General features: G+C 59.3%; 2 protein-coding genes across 7 annotated transcripts; one reads left to right on the top strand and one right to left on the bottom strand.

Annotated features, from left to right (window-relative positions):
* Positions 1 to 157: 157 nt before the first annotated feature.
* On the top strand, positions 158 to 16,421 carry B4GALT3 (beta-1,4-galactosyltransferase 3). 6 transcript variants are annotated; one of them, XM_034756384.1, is made up of 9 exons: positions 174 to 288; positions 1,565 to 1,696; positions 3,155 to 3,251; positions 5,511 to 5,826; positions 8,744 to 8,979; positions 9,123 to 9,313; positions 13,364 to 13,486; positions 15,062 to 15,166; positions 15,308 to 16,421. In XM_034756384.1, exons 4-9 carry the CDS (start codon positions 5,571 to 5,573, stop codon positions 15,987 to 15,989), a joined length of 1,593 nt encoding a protein of 530 aa, XP_034612275.1. In that variant the 5' UTR covers positions 174 to 288; positions 1,565 to 1,696; positions 3,155 to 3,251; positions 5,511 to 5,570; the 3' UTR covers positions 15,990 to 16,421. The 6 variants fall into 6 exon arrangements, with proteins under 6 accessions (XP_034612273.1, XP_034612274.1, XP_034612277.1 ...); XM_034756383.1 differs by lacking the exon at positions 1,565 to 1,696 and having other exon boundaries at positions 166 to 288; XM_034756386.1 differs by lacking the exon at positions 1,565 to 1,696 and having other exon boundaries at positions 166 to 288; positions 3,155 to 3,263.
* A 2,210-nt stretch (positions 16,422 to 18,631) lies between these two features.
* On the bottom strand, positions 18,632 to 25,505 carry PPOX (protoporphyrinogen oxidase). Its single transcript, XM_034756381.1, has 12 exons — positions 25,249 to 25,505; positions 24,435 to 24,569; positions 23,688 to 23,803; positions 23,342 to 23,474; positions 21,848 to 21,992; positions 21,333 to 21,523; positions 20,927 to 20,987; positions 20,510 to 20,628; positions 20,036 to 20,149; positions 19,585 to 19,734; positions 19,463 to 19,505; positions 18,632 to 19,054 (listed from the first exon to the last, which is right to left on the bottom strand). Exons 1-12 carry the CDS (start codon positions 25,333 to 25,335, stop codon positions 18,918 to 18,920), a joined length of 1,431 nt encoding a protein of 476 aa, XP_034612272.1. The 5' UTR covers positions 25,336 to 25,505; the 3' UTR covers positions 18,632 to 18,917.
* Positions 25,506 to 25,547: the final 42 nt, after the last annotated feature.

The raw sequence follows: 25,547 nt of genomic DNA, 5'->3' as shown, positions 1-25,547 counted from the left end.
GGGGGGCACTAGGGGAAGGGCATTTGGAACTCTGGGGGAAGTAGGGGCGGGGCGGGGCAATGACGCCGCGCAGGTTCCGTCTCGCGCTCCACGCCCTGTCCTGGCGGTTACCGGGGAGGGGCCCTTTAAGGGGTGGAACTTCGAGGCCACGCCCCGCCGTTACGTCACCACTGACCCCCGCCCCAGCGCACCTTTCCCAAGATGGCGGCGGCGGCGGTGTCCCTGGCTGCTGGGCGGTGCTGAGGGACCCGCCGCCCTGGGACGCAGCGCGCCGGGAGTGGGGCGCAGGTGCGTTGCGGGCCGCGCGGGCGGAGGGGTGGGGAGCGTCTGGCAGGGCTGCGCGCTGACTGAGCTCCCGGCCCGGGCGCGCCCTGTCGGGGCTGGTGCGCTTGGCGTGTCCGGCCAGACCGGGCCCGGAGTGGGGCTGGTTGGGGCGGGGGAGGGGCCTCCCTAAGGCCCGGTGGCGGTCTCAGAGGTTGGGTGCTGCGGGGTCCAGTGCAAGTTGCCCAGCCGCGGCAGCGCCTCAGGCCAGGACGTATAAAGCCAATGCTCATTTGCTGGCGCGTGGGTGCCCTGCGGAACTCCCTGCTGCTGGATCTGAGGCGGACGCACAAGCAGCTGGAGCTAGGAGGAGCCTGGTTCTCTGTGAAGTGCTCTCCTGTCTGTAGTGGCACCTGCAGAGATGGGAATGACTGATCTCTTCAGGACACCCGCTCTTTGCCATGGGAGCGCGGAAGGAATCCCCCTGCAGGATTGGCCCCTTGCATTACGGGGACAGGGCTGCTTTCCACTGGAGGCAAGATGCCAAATGCGATGGCGTCAAGGTCCGTTCTGATACGGCAGCTCATGCAATTACCTGTGAGACCAGATTTGGCCGAACACATTTTTCCGTGCACGTGGTGCATTTTTGCCTGCTGGCTAATGGACTCTCCTGAGCACATGGAATGCTGCCAGAGCAGCCAGTCTTCTCTTTGTGCCAGGTGTCACCTGAGCCCTTAGAGAAGGAACTCCAGTTCTGCTCTCTTCATAACATTAATGTTCCCACCCCCCAGTAACAGGAAGAGGGATGGACCAGGAAAAGAAAAGGGCTGTGATTGCTTTAAGGGGCTGGAGGGCCTAATGCCTATCAGAGAGGACTGGGAGCACTGCCCTGTCTCCTGTCCCTAGAACAGACTCCAAGGAAGGGCGAGGGTGGCATGCATGGAATTTCATCTCATGTTCATTTGTGACGTGGCTTTTATTTCTAACGTGCCCCTGGCAAACACTGGCTTTCCTTGGGGCTGGGCTTCAGACTTCCTGGGGCATCTTTGAAATCCTCAGCCGGAACCATGTGTACTGAAGGCGCATTGTATTTGCACACAGGTAATGGCTCTAGGGTGTGTCCGTGGATGGAGCTGTCCAGTCACCCGCAGATCCTGTGCCTTGTGGTGGGCTGTGGGTGAGGGTGGCTGGGAGTGTGCAGCAGAGAAGATGGGGAGGATGTTAGCAGCATTGATTAGGCAGGGCTGGTGCGGGGACTGCATGAAGCATTAATGGAATAGATTTTGATGGCTTCACTTTCCAGCACCTGCAGCCTTTTAACATGGACTCTGTAAAGCCTGCTGTGTGCCATGCCCTCGAACCTGGACAGGTTTGCACCATGTCTGCCTTGTTACCCTGGCCCCAGCAATGAAACGCTGCTCTCTGCTTATCTGTGGTGAGAGAATCGATTGCAGTAGGTCTCATTCATTTGTGCCTAGTGAGGGTTGGGCCACAGCCTGAGCATGAGGCCCAGTCTCCGTACACGGCTGTTCAGTTCCTGATTCTGACTGGGGCCTCGAGCAGCTATTGACCATTAATATCCTTTAGGAGAGAGAATCCCGGCTCTCCCACTGACTCGCTGGGTGATTCCAGTCAAGTTTCTTCCCCACTCTGTGCCTTAGTTTCCCTGTCTGTGAAATGGGGATAAAACTTAGCTATCGTGCAGGGGGCCGCGGAGAATGATTAATGCTTTGAAGGTGAAATTATACCACATCTGACTCCTTAATGGCTGGGGGTTGCCTAGGTTCCCCCATGTTCCTAGTGGGAGAACTCTGCAGGGCTCTGATGTTCCAGCAGCAGGGTCCCCAGTTGACCCAGCAGCTATTTGAATCCCAGGATCCTACTGACCAGGGCACAGTGGAATCATGCAAGGAGTCTTCTCCGGGGTCTGGCACATCTGCGGGAGAGCTGTTGGTTTTTGTGTTTTTCCTGCTTAGTTGGGCTAAATTTGAATCTGCGAGAATGTTCGTCGTTCAGACATATTGATTAGCAGTGAGACTGAACCCACGGTTGCTGCTGCTGGGCCACGTTTTATTGAGAGCTCTCAAATTCTGTAAACTGCATTGCATGCACACAGCAGCATTTTTTGACTGAGTCTATAAATATTTTTACCCTGCTCTCTGAAAACAGTAGCAAATCCCTCAATTATCCCACACCTCCCCCCTCGATGCCCTGTGGCGTGTTTGCTTTCTGGGTACTATAATTTAAACCTCAGGCGTTTCTGTCTGCAGAGACGGTAGCCTTTGTGTTCAGCTCCATGCAGAGGGGAGATATGCTGAGCATTGCCAGAGACGCTTGCTTTGGAAAAAGGACTTGTTTTAGATTAAGAACAAAGTGTTTGTCTGCTCTTTAAGTGGGGGGCAAACTGTTGTGGCTGCAGTAGGAAATACGCACCTAGCTGCATGGGAGAAGCATGCCCGCTGGATCTTTCTGGGATGGAGATTGGTGCGAAAACAGCATCGACCCTCAGTTGATCTGATAAGGCCTCAAAATTCACAACTCCATAGAGGGGGACAGTAGCAGCTCCCTTTGCTCTTGCTGGGAGATGGCAGCCACATGAGCTTCTCTTTCTAGCCAGAAGTGCTAGAAACACAATCTGATTTGAATTGAAAGCAGCAGTTTGTGAGGAGAGCCCATGTCGGCCCAGGCAGCTTCCCGCTGGCTGTGGTGATAGCTTCCGCGGCGGGGGCCTGCTCTGGAGGGAGAGATGTAGAAATCATAGAGGGAGGGAGGAGCAATGCTCCCACTAAGAGCTGAGCCCTCTTCTTCCCTGCAATCTCCTGGGTTCCCACCTCCCCTTCCCTTGCCCCCAACATGCCAATGGGCCTGACCCGCTGTGTGCTGTCTCCTGCAGCACCTCAACTCAGGATCCGACGTCACGCCGGCACGTTTCCAGCTCGATGCAGAGACAGAAGATCTCCTTAGGGGGAGCAGACCAGTGATGTGACGGAGTGAGGGCAAAGGCAAGGCCAGCGGAACTCCTAAATGGAAACTCCCTTCTCTTCATTTTGCACCCAGCCCCCTCCTAGGTCGTCCTTACAGGGTGTGGGACTCCATCCTGAGAAGCACTGATACTGAAAAAGATTTGGGGGTTGTGGTAGATAATCAGCTGAACGTGAGTTCCCTGTGCAGTGCTGTAGCCAAAGTGGCTAATGTCTTCCATGTATTGGCCATATAAACAGGAATATAGGGTAGCAAGAGAGAGGTTATTTTACCTCTGTATTTGGCACAGGTGCGACCTCTTGTGAAATACTGCATCCAGTTTTGTGTCCAGAACGTTGATAAATGATAGCGGTCAGAAAAGAGCCAAGAGAATAATTAAAGGATTAGAAAACATGCCTCTTAGTGGTCTACTCAAGGTGCTCAATCTAGTTAGCTTAACAAAGAGAAGGTGAAGGGGTGAGTTGATCACAGTCTGTAAGTACCTACATGGGGAACAAACCTTTGGTAATGGGCTCTTCAGTCTAGCAGAGAAAGGTCTAACATGCTCCGATGGCTGGAAGTTGAAGCTAGACAAATTCAGACTGGTAATAAGGCCTGAAATTTTAAGTGAGGGTAATTTGACCATTGGCCACTGAAGGCAGGACAAGACGTAATGGGCTTAATCTGCAGCAAGGGAGATTTCGGTTAGAAGTTAGGAAAAACTTTAACTCTCAGGGGAGTTCAGCTCTGGAAGCAGCTTCCGAGGGAGGTTGCAGTATCCTGGAGGTTTTTAAGAACAGGTTGGACAAACCCCTGTGAGGGATGATCTAAGGTTCCTTGCTCCTGCCTCGGCGCAGGGGGCTGGACTAGATGCCCTCTCAAGGTCCCTTCCAGCCCAACATGTCTGTGATTCTATGATGGCACTAATCCCTTCTGGCCTTGGAATCTGCGGCTCCTCCAGGGGCTCAGCAGGGGCCACTTCGGGCTGCAGTGGAGAAGGCCAGACTTGGGTGTGGGTGTGAATGCTCTGCTTAGAGCTGGGGTGGGGTAGACAGGAGGCGTCCCAGAGAAGGCTCTTGTGCCCAGAGCCCTGAGACATTGACGGGGCAGACGAGTGGCACTAGATGAGCAGAGCTGGGCGGGGAGGGTAGTGGGGCTGGCTGATCCCAGCCCCTTGGGGTGCTGACAAGGAAGATGACTGGAGGGGGTTCTGAGTAGAATAAGGAACAGGTGGAAGTTTGTGAGTCTGGGGAGATGGGGCTGTTCCCTCTAAATACTGGCAAAGCAGGCAGGAGTTGGAGCCAGGACATGGTCCCAGCGCAGAGTCACAGGGCGGAGGAAGGCCTGGAGGATGTGAGCAGAGGTGGAGCCAAGGCAGTGTCAGCTGTGCCGTGCTGCAGGGCAGTAGGTATTAGTGCAGACCTGGAGAAGGAAGATGCCATGGTGCAGACAGGGGAGGTGAATGGGGGGGGGTGCAGTTCTCGTGAGGACAGGGATGGATCAGCCAGTCTGTCTCCTGCCAACGCAGAGCTGTTCCTTGCAAGCCGTGACGTTGCTCCACTGAGGTGGGAGTGACTGATTCTGTGCCCCAGCCTGGTGCTAGAGGACACAGCTGCAGGGTTCCCAAGGGCCTTTGCTAATCCGGTGGCACTTCTCACTAGTCTGTCCCTGGCCAGACCCAGATGCAGGCATTTCTGTTGAACTTCCCTCCACTCTCCCTGCAGCTCTGAGTGGACATGGGATGCTTCGCTCCCTCCTCTAAACTTCTGCTGCTCTTCACCCCAGAGGTGGCTGCATCTCCTTGGGAGTGGGGGTGAGGAGCAGATTTTGGGTATCCCTCAGGCTGAAAGGTGCTATCCCAATGCCAGCAAGAGTTCGCAGAGCGCTTTGGCGGGAGATTGACTCTCCACCAGGACCTGTAATTCTTCACTTAATGGCATTTACCAGCTTGCTCCTGGGCTGGGAAGGGACCAGGTTGTACTTCCCACCCATTGCACGGGAGTGGGAGGACTTGGGCATGTTCACGTCACAAGCTGATTTCTCCAGCTAAACCAGAGTCCTTATAATTCTTTGCCAGCCTGTTCCCTGTGGCCGGCCAGCTCTGCTGGGTGGAGGAAGTGAGGCCCTGGCACTGAAGGGAGTGTCTCCAGTAGAGACTAGCACCCTGTGTGGGGGATGAGGCTGGCTGTGCTCTTCCCAGGAGGAGTTGGGGGGCTGCATGCTGCTGCCCAGGGCAGCTGAAAGGGGCACCTCACCCAGTTAATGTGTGGATGTCTGTGTCTCGACAGCACCAGCTACACACACCACCTGGCACTGCTTGTGGGGGAGGAGAGCTCTCTCCAGGCATCATGATCCGGAGACTCCTGGACAGGCCCTGCACCTTGGCCCTGCTCATTGGCTTCCAGTTTGCCTTCATGGTGTACTTCTCCTTCGGCGGTTTCCGGAACCTGACCTCCATCTTCGGGCGTGACTCGAACCCCGTCTTCGACTACTCCCGCACCCGGGATGTGTACACCAACCTGAGTCACCTCCTGCCCCGGCCGCCTCCAGGCGGCAGCCCCACAGGGTCCCTGCCCTACTGCCCCGAGCGCTCGCCCTACCTCAGTAAGTTGTGCACTGGGCATGGGGCCAGAGTGGGAGACCTGTAGGGTGGTAGAGGATCAGGGGGCCACAGGCAAGGAGTCCTGTGGGAGATGAGTGGGGCACCAGTGGGAAGCCCTGCAGGGGAGGTGGGGGGATCGGTGGGGTGCAGACAGGGAGCCTTGAGGGCTGGTGGAGTGGGGTTCACTCAGCCTTTCTGTAGCATCACTTGTCATACACGAGCCAAACTGGCTTTCAGTCAAGTCTGCTGTTTTCCAACAGGAATAATAACAAGCAGGGTATTTCCCCTCCCCCACCGGTGGGTGCAGGCCAAGCTATGGTGGGGAGCGAGCACCCCAGAGGCAAGGCGGGGGGAGGTGGGGAGACCCTTGGAGGGCAGGACAGGGCCGGGCAGGGGGAATGGCCTGTGTCATGTCTCCAGAAGGCTTATTGGTTACTTGTTAGACAAGGCGCCTGCCCTCCAGGGGACTAATTCTGCCATGTCTCGGAGCTCCGTCTTGCTGTGGGCCGAGGGTCTGGGAAGGGCAGCAGAGACGCCCTCTTGCTCATGTGGTTGAGGTTTGCCTCTGGCGCCCCCAACAGTGTGACCCCCATGCACCACAGAGCTGCTGGGGCAATCGGCTCCTGTCTCCGGGCGTCTCAGAGCACTTGGAGAGAGCTTTGGAGTCCTTGACTGTCTCCCATCAGAGGTAGGTCAGGGAGGGAACCTTGCGCCAGTCCCAGGGGAAGGAAGCACGGGCCAGCCTGAGCCTGGTGGCACGCACCAGCTCACTTGAGATTGTTTTGCCTTAACTTTTATTCGACTACAATTTTCTGTTGTAAAAGCTCGTGTGTGGCTGTGATGTTGCTCAGTGGGGATAACCCAGGCAACGTTGCCCCCTCCGAATGGTGATGTGGGTGCTCTAAAAACCTAGGGATGGAGCAGAACTTGGCCATTGATGGGTAGCGATTCTGTACCCATTGCATCCTGGGTAGGTCGATCAGCCTGCCCATTTCTGCACACCCGGTATTCAGCTCGCAGGCAGTGTGGGACTCGCTACAGGCTGGGATCCATGACCTGCCAGGACACGGCCTGTGTTTGGAGGAGCAAGAAGTCTCTGGAGCTTGCTGCGTCAGATGCGGCGCCATTCCTGCCTCAGATGCTCCCCCTGGGCTTAAACCCGGGGGGGCACCTTCAGGCTAGTGCCCAAGAGAGCTCAGACCAGCCCACTGCCTACACCTCCGAATGGTGAAAAGACTAGAACACTCCTCTGCCCCAGTGGGGCTCCAGCTCCCACTGCCAGCAGCGCTGAGACAAGGGGCTGGTGGCCCTGGGGGGCAGCTGCCGTGTAGCCTGCACTTGCTGTGAGCCCAGTTCCAACGCCACGCAATGCCCTGCCGAGCTTACTGCGGGAGCAGCAGCGGTGCTGGGCCAATGAGACTGCTGTGCTGCCGGGAGGCCCTGCACTGCTCTGAAATGGGATGTCCGGCTGTGCAGCTGGCGTGTACTCACCTAGACCTGCCTAAGCACCCATAACAGCAACCCTGGGACAGACCCTGAATGGGGAAGCAGGCTCGGGCAGGGGGTGCATGTCAGCGGGGATCTGTTCAGGGATGCAGTGCATCAAACCCATCCAGGGAGCAGGGCACCTAGTGGGAGAGGCCCAGGCCTGCGTTCCAGTCCTACCCCCTGCTCTGAGAACCAAGCGACGCTGCCAGCGGGGAGCCAGCTCCTCTGCAGGGAGCAGATGGAGGCCCAGGCTGCTTGTCCTGCTGTCTGTCTCACCTGACGATACCTTGTTGGGGCAGGAGCGGGGCCTCCTGGGTGATGTGAGTTCAGCCGCGGAACTGAGCTAAGAGCTGCCAGGCCATGGGGAGGCTGTGCCTAAAGATGGGCTCCGGACGGGGTGGGAGCTCCAGCCTTGAGACCCCTCCATTGCCCCGCCCAGCAGGGACAGCTATGCCCGTCCTCCTTGTGAGGGCCGATAGAGCCCAGCGTGGTGAGCACTTGTCTCCTGAACGAGCTGTAACTGCAGGCCTGTCTGTCCTGCATGGCGCCACACGGTTGTGCTGGGGTCCTTGGGTTAGCACAGTTCCCCTTTGTGTGCTGTGCTGCCCTGCCCTGCCCCAACACTGGTCTCCTCCCCAGAGGTGGCTGCATGGAGCTTTGGGTCCGTGGGAGCGGGAGGGACTCTGAATCCTCTGCAGTCCCCTGCTCTCAGCCCCGCCTGCGGCTCCGAACGACCCAGACCGGGCTCCCCTTGGTGTGAACGACCCCCCTGCAGCGCTGACTCAGGGCACAGAGAGGAGAGGGCTGGAGAAATCGCGGACTCCTGTCCCCGCACAGCTGCGGTTGGAGGGAGCCATCATGGAGCTTAGCTGCACCTCGGATGCCCTGACCGGAGTGCAGGCCGGCCCTGGAGGGGCAGAGCTGGCTGTTCAGGCCTATGGCTGGCTGTCCAGTGAAGGATGACCCTAAAGGACAGCTGGGCTCACGGCAGCCACTCACTCTCCAGCGCCTTGTTCCGCCCCCATGTGGTGCCAGGCTCCCTCGGGCTTCACCCGTCTGCCTGAGCCGGACTGACGGGGTTGGCTTGGGCAGCTGGCTGGGCAACTCTCCACGCCTGTCCTTGAGAGCATGTGCGGGCTGCCTTAGCAATGACCGAGTGGGGAGGAAACGTTCGGGGCAGCAGTTGTGAGAGCTGAGGGGTCCGAGTGGCCAAGGCTGGCTGGGGACGAGACAGGGACACCAGCACAGAGGGGCCGTGTAGTGTGTATGGATGGGGATGCTGGTGCTGCTGCCTGGATGGGGGTGTGGCCAGGTGCTGGGGGTGTGGGTGGCTGGGCACTGGGGCTGGGGTGTGGTGGCCTCAGCTGGGTGGGCTCTGGGGCTGTGGGTGTGTCTCTGCTCCTGATGCCAGCAGTGCTCTTTCCCCTGCAGTTGGCCCCCTGACAGTGAGCTTCAGTCAGGTGCCGACGCTGAAGCAGATCGTGGAGAAGAACCTGGCGGTGAGGGAAGGGGGCAGATACCGGCCCGTGACCTGCGAGCCCCGCTCCCGTACGGCCGTGATCATCCCCCACCGCAACCGGGAGACACACCTGCGCCACCTGCTCTACTACCTGCACCCCTTCCTGCAGCGCCAGCAGCTGCAGTACGGCATCTATGTCATCCACCAGGTGGGTCTGCGCTCGCCGCCGCCAGGCAGGGGGCACTGTACTGGGGATCCCCACTGGCCCAGGGTGGAGTTGGGGCCTCAATGACCTGACTGGGCTCCTGTCTGTCCTGGCCTGTCTGAGCTCCTTGCGCTGCCCCGTTGCAGGCTGGAAACTCCACCTTCAACCGGGCCAAGCTGCTGAACGTGGGAGTGAAGGAGGCTCTGAGGGACGAGGAGTGGGACTGCCTCTTCCTGCACGATGTCGACCTCATCCCCGAGAACGACCACAACCTGTACACCTGCGACCCCTGGAGTCCCAAGCACGTCTCCATCGCCATGAACAAGTTCGGCTACAGGTGAGATGCCACATGCCATTCTCCCACATGGCCTCCTGTCACCGCATTTGTCTGCTCGTCACTGGGCGCCCTGGAACAGAATCTGTGTGGATCTGACTGAAAACAGCAGTCACGGCTTAGCATGGGGCAGGCGCTCCTCAGTCCTGCCCCTGCTGTTCCATTCCTGGGTCCCCTTGCCCTGCTCCTGAGTCATAGAATCATAGAATATCAGGGTTGGAAGAGATCTCAGAAGGACATCTAGTCCAATCCCCTGCTCAAGGCAGGACCAACCCCAACTAAATCATCTCAGCCAGGGCTTTGTCAAGCCGAGCCTTAAAAACCTCTAAGGATGTAGATTCCACCACCTCCCTAGGTAACCCATTCCAGTGCTTCACCACTTTCCTAGAAGAATAGTGTTTCCTAATATCCAACCTAGACCTCCCTCACTGCAACTTGAGACCATTGTTTCTTGTTCTGGCATCTGCCACCACCGAGAACAGCTGAGTTCCATCCTCTTTGGAACCCCCCTTCAGGTAGTTGAAGGCTGCTATCAAATCCTCCCTTATTCTTCTCTTCTGGAGACTAAATAACCCCAGTTCCCTCTCAGCCTGTCCTCATAAATCACGTGTCCCAGCCCCCTAATTATTTTCATTGCCCTCCGCTGGACTCTCTCCAATTTGTCCACATCCTTTCTGTAGTGAGGGGACCAAAACTGGACACAGTACTCCAGGTGTGGCCTCACCATTACCGAATAGAGGGGAATAATCACTTCCTTTGATCTGCTGGCAGTGCTCCTACTAATATAGCCCAATATGCTGTTGGCCTTCTTGGCAACAAGGCCACACTGCCGACTCATATCCAGCTTCTTGTCTGCTGTAATCCCCAGGTCCTTTTCTGCAGAACTGCTGCATAGCCATTCAGTCCCCAGCCTGTAGCAATGCAAGGGATTCTTCTGTCCTAAGTGCAGGTCTCTGCACTTGTCCTGTTGAACCTCATCAGATTCCTTTTGGCCCAATCCTCCAATTTGTCTAGGTCACTCTGGATCCTATCCCTACCCTCCAGCATATCTACCACTCCTCCCAGTTAAGTGTCATCTGCAAACTTGTTGAGGGTGCAATTCATCCCATCCTCCAGATCAGTAATAAAGAATTTGAACAAAACCGGCCCCAGGACTGCCTCCGGGGCACTCCGCTTGATACCAGCTGCCAACTAGACATGGAGCGGTTGATCACTACCCATTGAACCCGACAATCTAGCCAGCTTTCTATCCACCTTATAGTCCATTCAATCCATACTTCTTTAACTTGCTGGCAAGAACACTGTCCGAGACCGTATCAAAAGCTTTGCTAAAGTCAAGATATATCACATCCACCACTTTCCCCATATCCACAGAGTTATCTCATCATAGAAGACAATTAGGTTGGTCAGGCATGACTTGTCCTTGGTGAATCCATGTTGACTGTTCCTGATCACCTTCCTCTCCTCCAAGTACTTCAAAATGGATTCCTTGAGGACCTGCTCCATAATTTTGCCAGGGACTGAAGTGAGGCTGTAGTTCCCCGGGTTCTCTTTCTTCCCTTTTTAAAGATGGGCACTATATTTGCCTTTTTCCAATCATCCGGGATCTCCCCCGATTGCCACGAATTTTCAAATATAATGGCCAATATCTCTGCAATGACATCAGCCAACTCCCTTAGCACCCTCGGATGCATTAGATCCGACCCCGTGGACTTGTGCATGTCCAGCTTTTCTAAATAGTCCTTAACCTGTTTTTTTCACCACTGAGGGCTGCTCACCGCCTCCCCACACTGTGTTGCCCAGTGCAGTAGTCTGGGAGCTGACCTTTTCTGTGAAGCCCAAGGCAAAAAAAAAGCATTCAGTACTTCAGCTTTTTCCACATCATCTGTCACTATGTTGCCTCCCCCATTCAGTAAGGGGCCCACACTTTCCCTGACCTTCTTGTTGCTAACTTACCTGTAGAAACCCTTCTTGTTACCCATCATATCCCTTGCTAGCTGCAATTGTGCTTTGCCTTCCTGATTACACCCCTGCATGCTCTAGCAATATTTTTATACTCCTCCCTAGTCATCTGTCCAAATTTCCACTTCTTGTAAGCTTCCTTTTTGAGTTTAAGCTCACCGAAGAGTTCACTGTTGAGCCAAGTTGGTCGCCTGCCATATTTGCGATTTTTTTTCTGCACATCGAGATGGTTTGTTCCTGTTCCCTCAATAAGTCTTCTTTAAAATACAGCCAGCTCTCCTGGACTCCTTTCCCCCTCAGATTAACCTTCCTGGGGATCCTGCCCATCAGTTCCCTAAGGGAGTTTTAAGTCTGCTTTTCTGAAGTCCAGGGTCTGTATTTTGCTACTCTCCTTTCTTCCTTTTGTCAGGATTCTGAACCATCTCATGGTCACTGTTGCCCAGGTTGCCACCTATTTCTACTTCCCCTACCAATTCTTCCCTGTTTGTAAGCAGCAGGTTGAGAGGAGCACGTCCCCTAATTGGTTCCTCCAGCACTTGTACCAGGAAATTGTCCCCAACACTCTCCAAAAACTTCCTGGATGGTCTGTGCACAGGTGTATTGCTCTCCCAGGAGATGTCAGGGTGACTGAAGTCCCCCATTAGAACCAGGGCCTGTGATCTGGAAACTTCAGTTAGTTGTCCGAAGAAAGCCATGTCTACCTCATCCTTCTGATCTGGACATCAGCCTTGTTGCTCTCACCTCTAAACTTAACCCAAAGACTCTCAACAGGCTTTTCTCCAGTTCCATTCTGGAGCTCTGAGCAATCATACCGCTCTCTTACATACAGTGCAACTCCTCCACATTTCCTCCCATACTGTCCTTCCTGAACAGTTAATACACATCCATGACAGTGCTCCAGTCATGTGAACTGCCCCACCAAGTTTGTTACTCCAATCACATCATAGTTCCTTGATTGTGCCAGGACTTCCAATTCTTCCTGCTTGTTTCCCAGGCTTTTTGCGTTCGTGTACATGCACCTAAGATAACTAGTCAATTGCCCTTCTTTCTCAGTATGAATCAGGAGGCTTCCTGTCTTGTACCCTCCTCCTTGTGTTTCCTCCTGGTATCCAACTCCTCCACTTACCTCTGGGCTTAGGTCACCAACCCCTGGCAAACATAGTTTAAAGCCCTCCTCACTAGGTTAGCAAATCTGATTGCAAAGATGCTCTTCCCTCTCTTCGTTAGGTGGATCCCATCTCTTCCTAGCAATCCTTCTTCCCAGAACAACATCCCATGGTCAAAGAATCCAAAGCCCTCTCTCCGACACCACCTCCGTAACCACGCATTCACCTCCACAATACGATGGTCCCTACCTGGGCCTTTTTCTTTGACAGGGAGGATGGATGAGAACACGACTTGCGCCTCAAACTCCTTTATCCTTCTTCCCAGAGCCATGTAGTCTGCAGTGACCCACTGAAGGTCATTCTTGGCAGTATCATTGGTGCCCACGTGGAGAAGTAGGAAGGGGTAGCGGTCCAAGATCTTGATCAGTCTCGGCAAACACTCCGTCACATCCTGGATTCTAGCTCCAGGCAAGCAGCACGCTTCTCAAGGCTCCCGGTCTGGTCAGCAGATGGATGACTCCATCCCCCTTAGGAGGGAGTCCCCAACCATCACCACCCATCTCCTCTTGGAGTGGTGGTCATGGAACCCCCATCCCTAGGACAATGCATCCCATGCCTTCTGGCGTTGGAGTCTCCTTCTGATCCCTTCCCTCAGAGGGCTCTTCCAAATTCTTCTCCGTAATAGTCCTGCCCCTGCGGCCCCTCAGTCCTGCCCCCACGGCCCCCTGCTGGTCCACACCTGGTTGCATCTGTCAGTTAATACCAGCTGTGCCAGTTGGCACCATGGTTTATCATTGCAGCTACACGCACTCACAGCCCGGTATCCAAGCCCCAGCCAGCCTGCCCAGAGCAGGGACTGAGCTCTGAGATGGTTTCCCAAGGGAATCAAAGCACCCGGGGCCTGGCTGCTGCAGGTAGCCTCTGAGCCAGGATCCCTCCTCAAGCCATCAGTCACTCTTCTCTTCTCTTCTCTTCTCTTCTCCAGCCTCCCGTATGCCCAGTACTTTGGCGGCGTGTCGGCGCTCACCCCAAATCAGTATCTGAAAATGAACGGCTTCCCCAATGAGTACTGGGGCTGGGGTGGGGAGGACGACGACATTGCCACCAGGTGAGAGTCGCCTCCAGCGCCTGCCCTGCACCCTGCTTCTCACCCCCTCCCGCTGTGCTGGGTGTTTAACTAGCAGATCCATCCCCACCCTGCTGCTTTTCCTCCCCTATCCAGACACAGGCCCAGTGCACGCATGTCGGCAGGGTCCCCGTGTGGCCAGCCAAGAGAAGGAGCATTGGGGGCCAGGGAATCCCGGCTGCTCTGTGCCAAGCCATAGGGTCAGAGGGAGCAGGACTTGGCCCACACCCCCTGCTAGTGCAGCTCCTGTCTCTGGGGGGCACTAACAAGCTGTGGGGTGAGTAACTGGCCAGGGGACGGGCATCTGGCACTGCCTGCCTGGCGTCAGCGGCCTGGTGCTGGTGACACACACTGTCCTTTGGGATCAGTCACATGGGTCCCCTGTGCAGGAGGGAGGAGTGTGATTGCGCCCCTCTCCAATGGCTCAGTGGGGCATGCCAAGGTGGACCTCTGCTCGGCCCATCCTGCCTCTTGCTCCCCTGGCCTTGGGGTGCAGCCCCCAGTCGGTCTCCCTGAGGATCTGCTCCCCAGAGTGAGAGGCATCTCTGCTGCCATCCCCCCCCCCCCCCCCCTTGGCCCTGGGCAGCGTGCTGGGCACAGCTGTCAGGCAGGGCCTGTGTACTGCCAGGGCTGGGAGAGCAGGCTGCAAGGTGTTCGTGGGCCGGCAGGCCAGGCTGGTGAGGAGCTCGCTCGGGGACCTAGGCGGACGCTCTGTTCTAGCTGTCGCCCCCCAGTCTCTGGCTGAGCCCGGTGACAGCGCTCGGGCAGTGGGTCCCTCTGGGCTCCCGCAGGGGCTGAGTGTGTAGTGCTCCTCGGGCCCTGCCCCCGCTTCCTGCGCTCTGAGTCTCATTGTCAGCCCGCTGTGGTCCATGGCTATGTCTCATTGCCCTGGTGTCCCCCTTCCCCCCCATGGTCTGTGACTGTCTGTCTCATTGGCCCTGGTGTGCCGCCCCCCTCCCCCTCCCCCTCCCCCCCATGTTCTGTGGCTGTCTCTCCTTGGCTCTGGTCATCCCATCACCACCCTGCCCCCCACTGTGGTCATGTCTCATTGGCCCTGGTGTGCCCCCCTCCCCGTGGTCTTGGCTCCTCTCACCATCTCTCTCTTCTCTCCACTCCTGGCTCTCGGGACTCTTTGCATGCTCATTTCTCCCAGTGCCATTGCCAGCCATGCTCAGGTAGGTCCAGTGCAGCGGGAAGGAGGCGGGTCGGTAGCTGTAGCAGAGCTGGTGGGGTGAGGACGAAGTGACTGCCCTGAGCCCCCTGCCCATCGCCATGGTCCCTGGGGACTGCTCTGCTGAGGCTGACCTGGCCCTGCTGTTCCATGGCCTGCACTGGTGCAGCTCGCCCCACGGCAGGAATCGGGTGACTCCTGGCCGGTGCTGCACCCGCTGGAACACAGCTCCCTCTGCTGGCCGGGGAGCTGATCTAACCCAGAGCCCTGCAGCCTGCTGAACCATCGCCATGGCAACTCTCCCCGGCTGCCGTGGCAGCGAGTGGGGGCGGATCCTGCAGCCCCTGCGTTGGGCGCCGCACTGACATCTGTTCCTGTGTCTCCAGGGTGCGTCTGGCTGGCATGAAGATCTCGCGCCCCCCCATATCGGTCGGCCACTACAAGATGGTGAAGCACAAAGGCGACCAAGGCAATGAGGAGAACCCACACCGGTGAGTGTGCTGGGGCCCCGCCCTGCGCCGCTCCTTGGCAAGGCGGGGAGTTCACGCTGGCTGGGCCGGTGGGGAGGCTCCCAGAGGGCAGGGGCTGGGCTGGGCAGAGCCCTGACACTGACTCTCCTCCCCACCCTGCAGGTTTGACCTGCTGATCCGGACACAGAGGATGTGGACACAGGACGGCATGAACTCGCTCACCTACACGCTGCTGGCCAAGGAGCTGCATCCCCTGTACACCAACATCACCGCTGACATTGGGACTGACCCCCGGGCGCTGAAGGGCAAGAAGGGGTCTGTGCCTGGCTTCGGGGGGCAGAAGTACAAGACTGAGACTAACCATGAGTTCAGGCAGGAGATGCTGCGCAAAACACATCCTGCCAAGCTACCCTGGGCCACAGCAAACTGGGGGAAGCAGCCCCCACCCCTGCCCCAGAGGTCTGGACAGGATGGTGGCTGGGGAGCACCCACAGCCCCCGGGACACAGAGCGAGGGGCCTGGAGCCACCGCAGGCCAGCTGGGGGGCAGGGAAGGGGCTGCATGGGACAGCACCCAGAGGAAGGCCCAGGGCGGAGCTGCGGACAGCTCTGGGCCTCAGCGTGGAGCTGCTCAGGGCACCCAGCTGAGTGCCGGCATCTCTCCACGGAGCCCTGACGCATTGCAGCACAGCCAGGAGACCTCTAGCAAGGGGAAGCCTGAGTCTGGGGCAATGGATTTGGGTGGGGCTGAGAATGCAGGGGGCAGTGCCCCACAGGCCCTGGCACAAGGGCAGCCCCCCCAGACACAGTGGGACAATCAGACCTTCCCGCCGAGCACCCGCTAACCAGAGAGGGCCCTGGACATCAGGAATGGGATCGGGGCAGCCAGAGACTCGCTGTGTGAGCTGAGCCCTTCCCAGCTCCTAGAACAAAGGCCATGGGTCATGTTGGACTGGAGGCACTGGCCCTGTGCTGCTCCCATGTGCCAGGCTTGGTTGTGAGGCCTGGCACCCAGGGGCTCCTGCCCAGGCCAGGCGTGGACAAATCTGCAGGGTGGACCCTGTGTGAGCTGATAGGTCTTGGGCCTGTTCACAGTGGGACAGGACCCATCAGCCAGCTTGCCCCCACCGTTGGCACCTTTGCCTGCAGCCTCAGCACAGGCTGTGGCTTAGAGTTCCCCAAGCTGGGCTGTAAAGCAGAGAAGGTTGGCCCATTGCTGGCTGTGTTGGCCCAGGAAACCATCCTGCTGAGGCAGTAGATCAGGGCAGAGCCTAGTAGCACAGTTTCCAGCAAGGAGGCTAAACCCCCAGGAATGAGACTGGTTGGGCTGGTATCTGCTGCATCTTCATGATGGGGCCCTAACCCATGGGTGTGGTTACAGTAGGTCCCTGGCTGGGTCCTGCAGGGGCAACAGCTGCAGTCAGTCCTGGCATGCTGCAGGGGAGAAGTAGGTGCTCTGGTGCCATGGGCACGAGCGGGGGCAGAGCTGAGCAGTAGTGCCCCCTAGAAACCTGGTGCTGTTGGGTGTTCAAGCCAAGTATTAGCTGTAGTAGGCTCTTCCTGAGCCCAGGTGCCCTGCCCAAGACCCCTTCCCCCCCTTAGGGTTGTGACCTCAGGGGAGCTGAGAGTCCTTGAGCCTCAACCCCTCCCATCCTGCTGGGCTCCTGAGGACAAGCTGAGCCAAAATCCTGTGCTGTAGGTGGGGCAAGCTCATGTTTCCCCCCAATCTAGCACCCCTTTCCCGCCCCCAGCCTGACCCATGCTGGCAGGGAGGGGGGCCTAGGACTTCCTGTGTTGTACTGGAGAAAGCCCCCACCTGACCAGTCTGCCTGGGCCAGTCGTGAACTGCAGTGGGGCCCTAGGCTGCTCATAGCACCCACTGCTGTGTGTGCAGCTGCTGGCAGCCCTTTGTCCTGGAATTGGCTGCTGCCACCCCTGGGTGTTGCAGGGGGCCCTGGCCAGGCTGCTGAGTGGGGCCCTGGGATTTGGGTGGGGGGAGGCTGGGCTCAACTCTGCCCCTTCACGCTGGAGCTGGTATCCCTTTGGTGCTGGATTTACATACTACACTGCTCTGCTGCTGTTAATCCTCTGCAGGTGGGAGGGCCCTGTGCCCTGAGGGGAAACACTGCTGGAGGTGGGCAGCACTGTGCCAGGGAGCTGCTCTCCCAGGGGGGGAGTGGGACAGGGGGACTTGGCTCCCTCCTTTCCTGGGGGCTAGTACTCACCTTGTGCCTGACTCCCCTGGCTGCTCTTCAGCTGGGGAGCTGCCAGCCTGGGCTTTTGGCCATGTCCTTCCCCCAGTCCCTGGTGCAGCTGCCCGAGCATTCAGCACCAGCAGCCTCCATTGTACCCAGCTGTGCCCTTGGCATGCACAGCCTGTTGGGGCAGGGCAGAATCCCAGCCTCACCTCCCTGCCCCCTTAAAGCAAGAGGCAAATGCTGGGTGCCCAGCCTCCCCTCCCCCTGCTGGGCAGGAGCCTCCAGGGGAACAGCTGGGCAAATGGCCTGGGCTGGTCCTGCTGCCTGGAGCAGCAGGGAGAGGAGCCCCTCACTGGGATTCCAGCTTAACCTTTCCCCTCCCCCATGCTCTGGGCACGAGTGGCACTGGTGCCTGGCCCACCCTAGCCCCACTGGCAGCTGCCCAAGGGCCCATAAGCCCAGGGCACCTCCAGGCCCAGCCAGGGTGCCAGCTGCTGCTGCAGGCTTAGCCTATACCTGCTGAAAGGCCTGCAGGCAGCAACGTCCCCAGCACTGAATTCACTTTAAGGGATGGGTGCTGAGAGCGAGCCAGGCTGCTCCCATCCCCTCACCCCAGAACAGTTTGTGACCTAGGGGGCTGTGTCTAGCCCCCACAGTGGTTTGGGGGAGCCCCGGGGTTGATCCTCCTCGAGCTGTTGACAATTTGCTGTGGTTATTTATTTAGGAACGTGCTTGCCGTGCCTGGCGGCTGCTGTACCACACAGGAGCTGAATAAAAATATTTGGTTCCACAGTGGCCCCAGAGCTCATCCCTTTGCATCACCCCAACCTCCAGGGGAGGGGATATCACAGCCCAGGGAGCCTGGCCCGTGGCTGGACTTCCTCCACTCAGCTCCCTTGGCCCAGACAGAGTCTCTAGAAACTGGCTGCCTCCCAGGGTGCTGCTGCTTCTCCACAGCTGTTCTGTACCTAGCGGTGTCCACCCACTGCTGCAGCACCAGCTCAGTGCCAGGTGCTGTGCTCCTTGGCACTGGCCTGCCCGCCCCCATCCCAGCAAGCTGTAGTGAGGGGTAAATCGGTCAGCACAGAGCCACGCTAACCCAGCCTTGGGGGGTTTATTAGTCAATGACAGAGCCTGAGGTTGTCCAGAGAGCTACAGGGATCACAGCCAATCCCCCCCACACACAGTGAGCTCCACAAAGGCAGCAAAACCACACCAGCCAGGGAGGGGCTTGGCCAAGGGATGGTGGGGGGGGGGCCGAGGGGGGAAAACCAGCCCCCCCCCCCCCCCCTGGGGCTGGTACCTGACCACTGCTGGGAAGAACCTAGGCTGCAGCCTACAGCTGCTGCAAGTCAGTGCCCCAGCCTCCACACTCACCTTCTCTCACTGCTTCTGGGGATGTCTCTATCGCAAGAGATCCCCCAGCCCCCCCCACCTCGGGCAGGAATCCAGCTCCCCGTGCCCTCAGAGGAGGCAGCCTCTCCTCACAGTGTGAGAGCCTGTTGCCTGGCTGGGGGCTCCACTGTTCTCTGCTCGAAGCAGAGTTAGTTCAAGAGGCGGGTGCCCGGTGGCAGATCAGCAGGCCTGGTCCAGGAGGCGGGTGACTGCCGTCTTGGCACTGTAGATACAGTCATTCACAGAGACACCCTGGTAGGAGGCCCCGATCAGGCTCAGTGGCAATCCTTCCTGCTCCAGGTAACGGTTGATGGTCTCTGTCAGGGGGACAGAGGGAATAAGGCTAGAGGGGTCTCTACCACCCCCAGCACATGGGCTGGAGTTGTGCTCCTCTGGCTGTGCTGATAAATCCCACCTGTGCCCTATTGCCCAGCTCCGGACCCCACCCCCAGGCTTGACTTTGGGGGGATAGCTCAGTGGTTTGAGCATTGGCCTGCTAAACCCAGGGTTGTAAGTTCAATCATTGAGGGGGCCATTTAGGGATCTGGGGCAAAAATCTGTCTGGGGATTGGTCCTGCTTTGAGCAGGGGGCTGGACTAGATGACCTCCTGAGGTCCCTTCCAACCCTGATATTTTATGATTCTATGATACTGCAGAGGGGAGAACAAGCGAGGGGCAGCCTGATGTCAGATGTGAGAGGGCACCAAGGGCTCTGCCAACCTTACCTGTCCTCTGCCAGTGGCCGAGCGTGTACTGGGGGATGCAGGCCTGTGGAAGGACCAGAGACAGGGTGAGGGCTGGTTTGGCCTGTATGGTTCCCAGTGCTGCCCACCCCCACCCCACCTACCTTGAGCACCTTGACGATTGTGCGAGAGGGCTCAGCCACAATGCCCAGGTGTGCCCTCACTGCCTCCTTGGCACGGCTCAGCAGCACAGCCAGTGGCACAGTGTCTGGGTCCCCAAAGCCCTGTTCGAACCACGCACCTCCCAGCATCACCTGCAGGCAGCAAAACAACCACTCAGGACGGGAGCAGGATCTTGGCTGCGGGCCAACAGGACTCTTCTGAACTGGGGTGGGGAGGGGTAATAGCTCCAGAAAACTAGGGTCTCCCCCTCCCTACCCTAAACTGGTTTCAAAGTGGAGTAGGTATTAAGCACCCCCAGGGAAAATCAGTGCCTGTGCACCCTGTGACCAGGGGTCAGGCTGCCAGGGCCCATGGCTGGACCTGTGCACATCCACACCCAGCCCCCTCTGCCACCAGCACGCCTCCCTGGTGGGAGCAGGGTGGTGTGCTCACCGTGAGCCGGACGGAAGGGCCACAGGTGCCATTCTGCTCCGGGAAGGCGACCGAGTCGTAGACAATGCCCAGCAGGGAGCTGTCTTCGAACGAGGGCACCAGGTGCCCGAACCCCTGGGACAGAGACAAGGAAACACCTGTTAATCCCCAGGGTCTGCCCCACTTCCCCCTGGAAGACGGTAGCTGGATGGGCAGACGGGTGGACACCCTGCCCCCACCCCCAGCTCTGGGAGCCAGCTCTGCATGGGACTTGCTGGCAGCTCCCCCCCCAGCCCGCACCCCACAGCCACCCGCTGCTCCCAGGATGGGGTAGGGCCCCCATGATATGAGGCTAGGGCTGTAGTCGTGGGGAGTTCTCCCTTCCCACTCAGCCCCATGTAATGCTGGGGGCTCAGGGACAGGATGGGGGCATGCTGGGCCAATGCTGGGGGCTGCAGTGGTTTATGGTGGCAGGTGGGGGCGCCCCAGTCTCACCGTGATGGGCAGCGTGGCACCGTTGTACTGCAGGTTCACCACACCCACCGACACGGCCTCAATGCTGCGCAGCTCCTGGGCCAGCGGCTCAGCCCAGCCAGGAAGCAGCACCGCCAGAGCTGGAAACAGAGACGCCTCAGCACAGTGCAGCTGGGGGCTCCACACCCCTCTCCCCCCTGCACAGAGCCGGAACGCCTGCTCCAAACCACAGCCAGGAAGAAAACCCAGTAGTCCGCCACTCCCATCACTAGCCCACACTCCTGCACAGAGGGGAGGGCTCCCACGCCCAGCCACCAAACGGGGGTCCCAACCCCCACTGTTCTAGTGCCTAGATGGCTCCACAGCCACATGGGACCACACCGGGCACAGATCCCCATCAGAGCAGAGGGGCTCCCCTCAGCACAGCACCACCCCTACCTCTGGCTGGGATGGCACTGATCACATGGTCTGCTCTCACGCTGCCATCCTCCAGGGTGATCTAGATGGGAAAGGCACAGTCAGAGCAGAGACCTCGGCCCACCTGCTGGCAAGCCTGGGCCTACACCCCTGCCCCACAGAGCAGAGAGGTGATTCACCCAAGCAGGAAGACAAGTGGCCAAGCTGGGATAGAACCCAGGAGTCCTGGCTCCCAGCCCCCCTGCTCTGACCACATGTTCACACCTGAATGGGGCAACGGTGAAGTGTTTGACCAGAAAATACAGCAAGAAGTGGAGGCTCAGTTTCAGTTTAACCCTTTGGAGCCCAGCTCCCCTCCCCTCCGTGTCCCAGCAGAGCCCTGGGGTCTCCGAAGGGGTGCAAAAGGATGCACCCTGCTGCCTCCCACCTGCCAGCACTCAGCCGCCGTTCTCTCCAGGCGCTGCAGCCGAGCATGGCAGTGCATTTCCACCCCACGCCGTCTCAGGAAGTCCTGCAGGGCCTCGGACAGTGTCTCCATGCCAGCACGCAGCGACCACTGGCTCCAGCGCTCGTCGCGGGCCCTGCGGCTCAGCGCCGAGTCCAGGGCGGGGTCCTTCCCTAGGAGGGGAGAGCAGGCTAGAAACTCGTCCACACGGCAGATCCCCCAGGAACCCGCCAATCTTCCCAGCTCTCCCCCACTGCCCTGACCCACTGGGCTGCCAACCAATGGGAAGGGGCCCCAGAGATCAGAGCTGGCGCTGGGAGCCAAGGGAGGAGGCTGCACAGCCCGCCAGTGATGGCACAGGGTCCTGACTCAGGCGCGTGCTCCTGTCCCTGTGGAAAGCCTTTCTGCATCACGCTCTTCTAGAGCACAGGCGCAGCCTATCCCTGGCCCAGCGGCTCCAGAGCCCCTTTGCGGGTGGGTGCGCGGCCGACTCTCACCTCCGCCCAGGGCCATCCCCAGGATGACGGAGCGCTGCCTCCGCTCGGCCTCGAACAGCGCAGGGAAGCAGGAGCGCATGCTCAGGGCCCGGCAGTCTCCAGCAAACACCCCTCGGCACAGGCTGTCGATGGCGATGTCGGCCAGCTAGGGAGCCAAAAGGAGAGGATCAGCCAGGCCCTACCCCAGCCCGAATGCTGCTGGGCATAGGCAAGAGAGAAGCCATCTTCCCAGTGGGGCTCTGGATGCACTGAAGAGCCAGTGAGGGCAGCTCTTGAATTCCCCAGGGGGCAGCTGTGTGAAGGGGCAGAGACCACCCTGGACCGGAGTGCTGCTCTCCATCCCCCCAGCTGGCCCCACAAACCCTGGAGTGACCAGGGACAACCCTGGGTCCACCTGCCCTTCCCCCACCGGGACTGGGCAGACGAGGCTGCCAGGCAGCCCCCAGAGCCCCTGCACCAGGCCAGGCTCACTCCTCACCAGCACAGAGCGCAGAGACTGGAGAGGCCAGCCCCAGGCCTGCAGTCAGACTGTGCCCACCCCACAAGGGGGAACACACACCCCACCTGGCCACAGCAGGTTTCTCTCACAATCAAGCATGGGGCAGGAGAGCTCCCCATGCTGGAGGCAGGAGCCTCCTGCTCTGCCGTTCGTACTGGTTGAAGCAGCCCCTCTCTCCATTCATAGGACTCCCAGCAAGTTCCCTCTCCCCCACCACTCAGTGGTGCTCTGATCCTCCAGCTCTGCTGGCTGCCTGTTCACCCCTCGCCTCCTCTAGCGCCCTCCCACCCTCAGGCTCCAGAGCACCGTGGCAACTAGGCTCCCCACTGCCAGGATGTCAGGCATGATCAGATGGGGAAACTGAGTCACAGAGCGAGGAAGAGCCATGCCTTGAGGCACACTCTGTCTGTGGCAGAGCCAGGAATAGAACCCAGGAGCCCTGACTTCCAGTCTCTCCTGCTTCACCATCAGGCCCTGCCCCATTGAGATACCAACAGAGAAACCGGTCATGGCAATGCAGCCCCTTCTGGGGCAGGAAGTGGCAGCTGTTCCACTGCACAGCGACACTGCCTGGCAGTTTGGAATGGGAAATGCAGAATCCTGCATGCGTCTGCCTGCACTCAGGGTACTAGGAGAGCCTGGCAGATTGGCCGCAGGACACCTGGGTTCACACCCTGGCTCTTATGGAAATTGCCTTGGGTCTCCAGTGGGCCTGAGCAACAGGGCTTGAGGCAAGACCCCATGACAGTGCGGCACAGATCACAGGCTGCCTGGGGCCCATCTGGGAGGGCCACGCCTGGCTCCCTTCCCTCACCCGCTGCAGGATGAAGATAGGCAGAGCTGCTGCCACCACGCCCTGGGGCCCAGTCCCAGCTCCTCCCCTGCACTAAATCTCTCCCAGTGCCCTGCGCACAAAGCTGCCTCCCCCTGCCCTGTGGGCAGAGCCCACACTCATCCCTCCTAGGCTCCCCTCCCTGCACAGACTGGGCTCATACCTCCTTTCCGAAGCGGCGGTTCACAAAGCTGTGGATGGTCTCATCCGGCTGGGTGCCCCGGGGGGCTACCAACTCACGCAGCCCACTCCAGAGTAGGGGTCTGGTGAAGGGCGGCACTGTCCGCAGAACACCGCTGCCAACAAACACAGAGGGGTTACCAGGCTGGGGCATGGCGGGCAAAGTGAACAGAGGCAGTGCAGCTGGGAATCTTCCCTGTCCCCACCCCCAGACCCATCACCCCCCGGCACAGTCACTAGCTGCTGGGATTGAGGGGAAGAGTCAGCTCCCCCACACAGCGGCTGGGCAGGCCCATGGGCAGGGACACCCGCAGCAGCAGGACACGTACCCAATGCCGGATGGCAGCCTGTGCAGCGCCCCACTCACGTAGAGGTAGCGGTTCTTGGAAGCTGGGTGGTCGCCGGGCACCGGAAGCACGTCTGCATCCAGGCCAAGTTCAGAGACCTAGGGAGAGACAAGCAGGCCAGACACCGACTGCTCACGTTACTGGGTATTAGGGCAACACCAAGAGGCCATGACCAAAATTGGGGGCCCTGCTGTCCCACAGACCCCCTACCCCTAGCTGAGATAAGGGGAGCGCTAGTCATGCCAGACCCCCTGGCCCTGACTGAGATGGGGCAGGACAGACCAAAATCAGCAGGCTCTGCCCAACTGCACACAGCCATTTTGCAGACTCCACCCAAACCGCCCCAGAGCTGCCAGATGTTCCCCCCCTTTGACCAGGCCCCACGGGTTCCTCTAAGCCATTGCCTGCCCTCCCCCTGCTCTGTAGTGCGCTGGCATGTCTGCTTCCTCGCCAAGGCCATTCCAGCCAGGGGCTGAGTACCAGCCCTTCAGCAGGGGTAGACCCAGCTACTGGAATCAAGAGCACCCAGCTGTCACTGTCCTGCTGGCGTGCAAGCCATTGCCAGGCTCTGGGGCCTGCCCCTGCATGGGGGCTCCCAGCCCCTCCCTTAGGGGATCAGCCCAGCTGGACAGATCCCACCTGGCTGCAAAGCCAACACTCCATGTCTCCCCCTCATCCCCCACCTGGGCCCTGCCCCCTTCCCCCATCCTGCAGGCTCTCCCCACCTACCATGAGCAGAGTGTTCTTCCCCACGGTCCCGGTAGGTCGGATCCCCCTGGGGCCATGCTCAAATACGGCCCCGTCCTCAGTTCGAGTGGAATGGAGCCAGCCCCCCAGGCGGCCGCTGCCCTCCAGCAGGATTATCTGTGGGGAGGTGGGAGCCCATCAGGGCAGGGCTGCAGTCGCCCCAGTTCTCGCAGGAGAAGGTGCCAGCAAGCACCTGTTGCTTAGCCAGCTCCCCGTAACACCGAGGCTCCCGGTACACACGGCCCTAACTGCCCCGGAGCCCAGCCCAATCCAGCTTCCCCTGAGCCCCGGACTGTGGCGGCCATTTCCTGGCATGAAGCACCACGGTCAGCACTGGATTGCACCATCTCCCTACTGGTGCCCCAGCACTGCAGAGCCTGGCACCAAGAGGTGGGGGAAGAGTCCCAGGACCTGCCCCACAGCCAGGTGGCCGAGCCTCACAGAAGGGACCAAGGGCCACCCACAGGCCTGAACTCCAGGCAGGGCGATGCCCTAACTGGGTGGGGCAGCTGTGATCACAGGGTCATTGAATGCTGCACAAGCCAGCCCCACACCGGGTACCCTTTACCCCCCCCCCCCCCCACTGGCACTTCCAGCACAGAGGCCAAGAGCTGGAAGCTGTAGGGAAGGGGCTCCTCTCTGCCCCCGGAAGGCAGGGCAGCCCTGATGCTGTCCATGGTCTCCACAGAAAGGCCTCAGTTGGTCTCCAGAGCTGTGGGGCAGCCCCATGGTCAGCAACCCACCACGTTAGTGCCCTGCAAGCAGCCCCTGGGGGTGCTGCCCCGGGAGGTCTCACCTTGGGAGCATTGGGGCTCTTGGCCAGGTGGTAGCAGGCGGTGAGGCCACTGATCCCACCACCGACGACTGCCACCGTCCTCTGCATCCAGCAGCCTGGGAGAGAGGAAAGGGGTCAGTGTGGAGAGGGGCTGGCTGTGCCCCCACACTGGGATCAGCTGCTCCCCGTGAACCTGGGGTCTCTGGGGCTAGACCCCACCCAGGGGGCCAGCAACATGGGACAGAGCCACACGTAGGACAGGACCCATGACACGCGCTGCCCTGCCACCAGCCTCAGCCCCCCACTACCCTCACCCCAAC

The sequence above is a fragment of the Trachemys scripta genome, chromosome 24 (genome assembly GCF_013100865.1).
Source record: "Trachemys scripta elegans isolate TJP31775 chromosome 24, CAS_Tse_1.0, whole genome shotgun sequence".
Classification (NCBI taxonomy): Eukaryota; Metazoa; Chordata; order Testudines; family Emydidae; genus Trachemys; species Trachemys scripta.
Note: the sequence above shows the minus strand (reverse complement) of the source record. Positions and strands in the feature narration are given on the sequence as shown.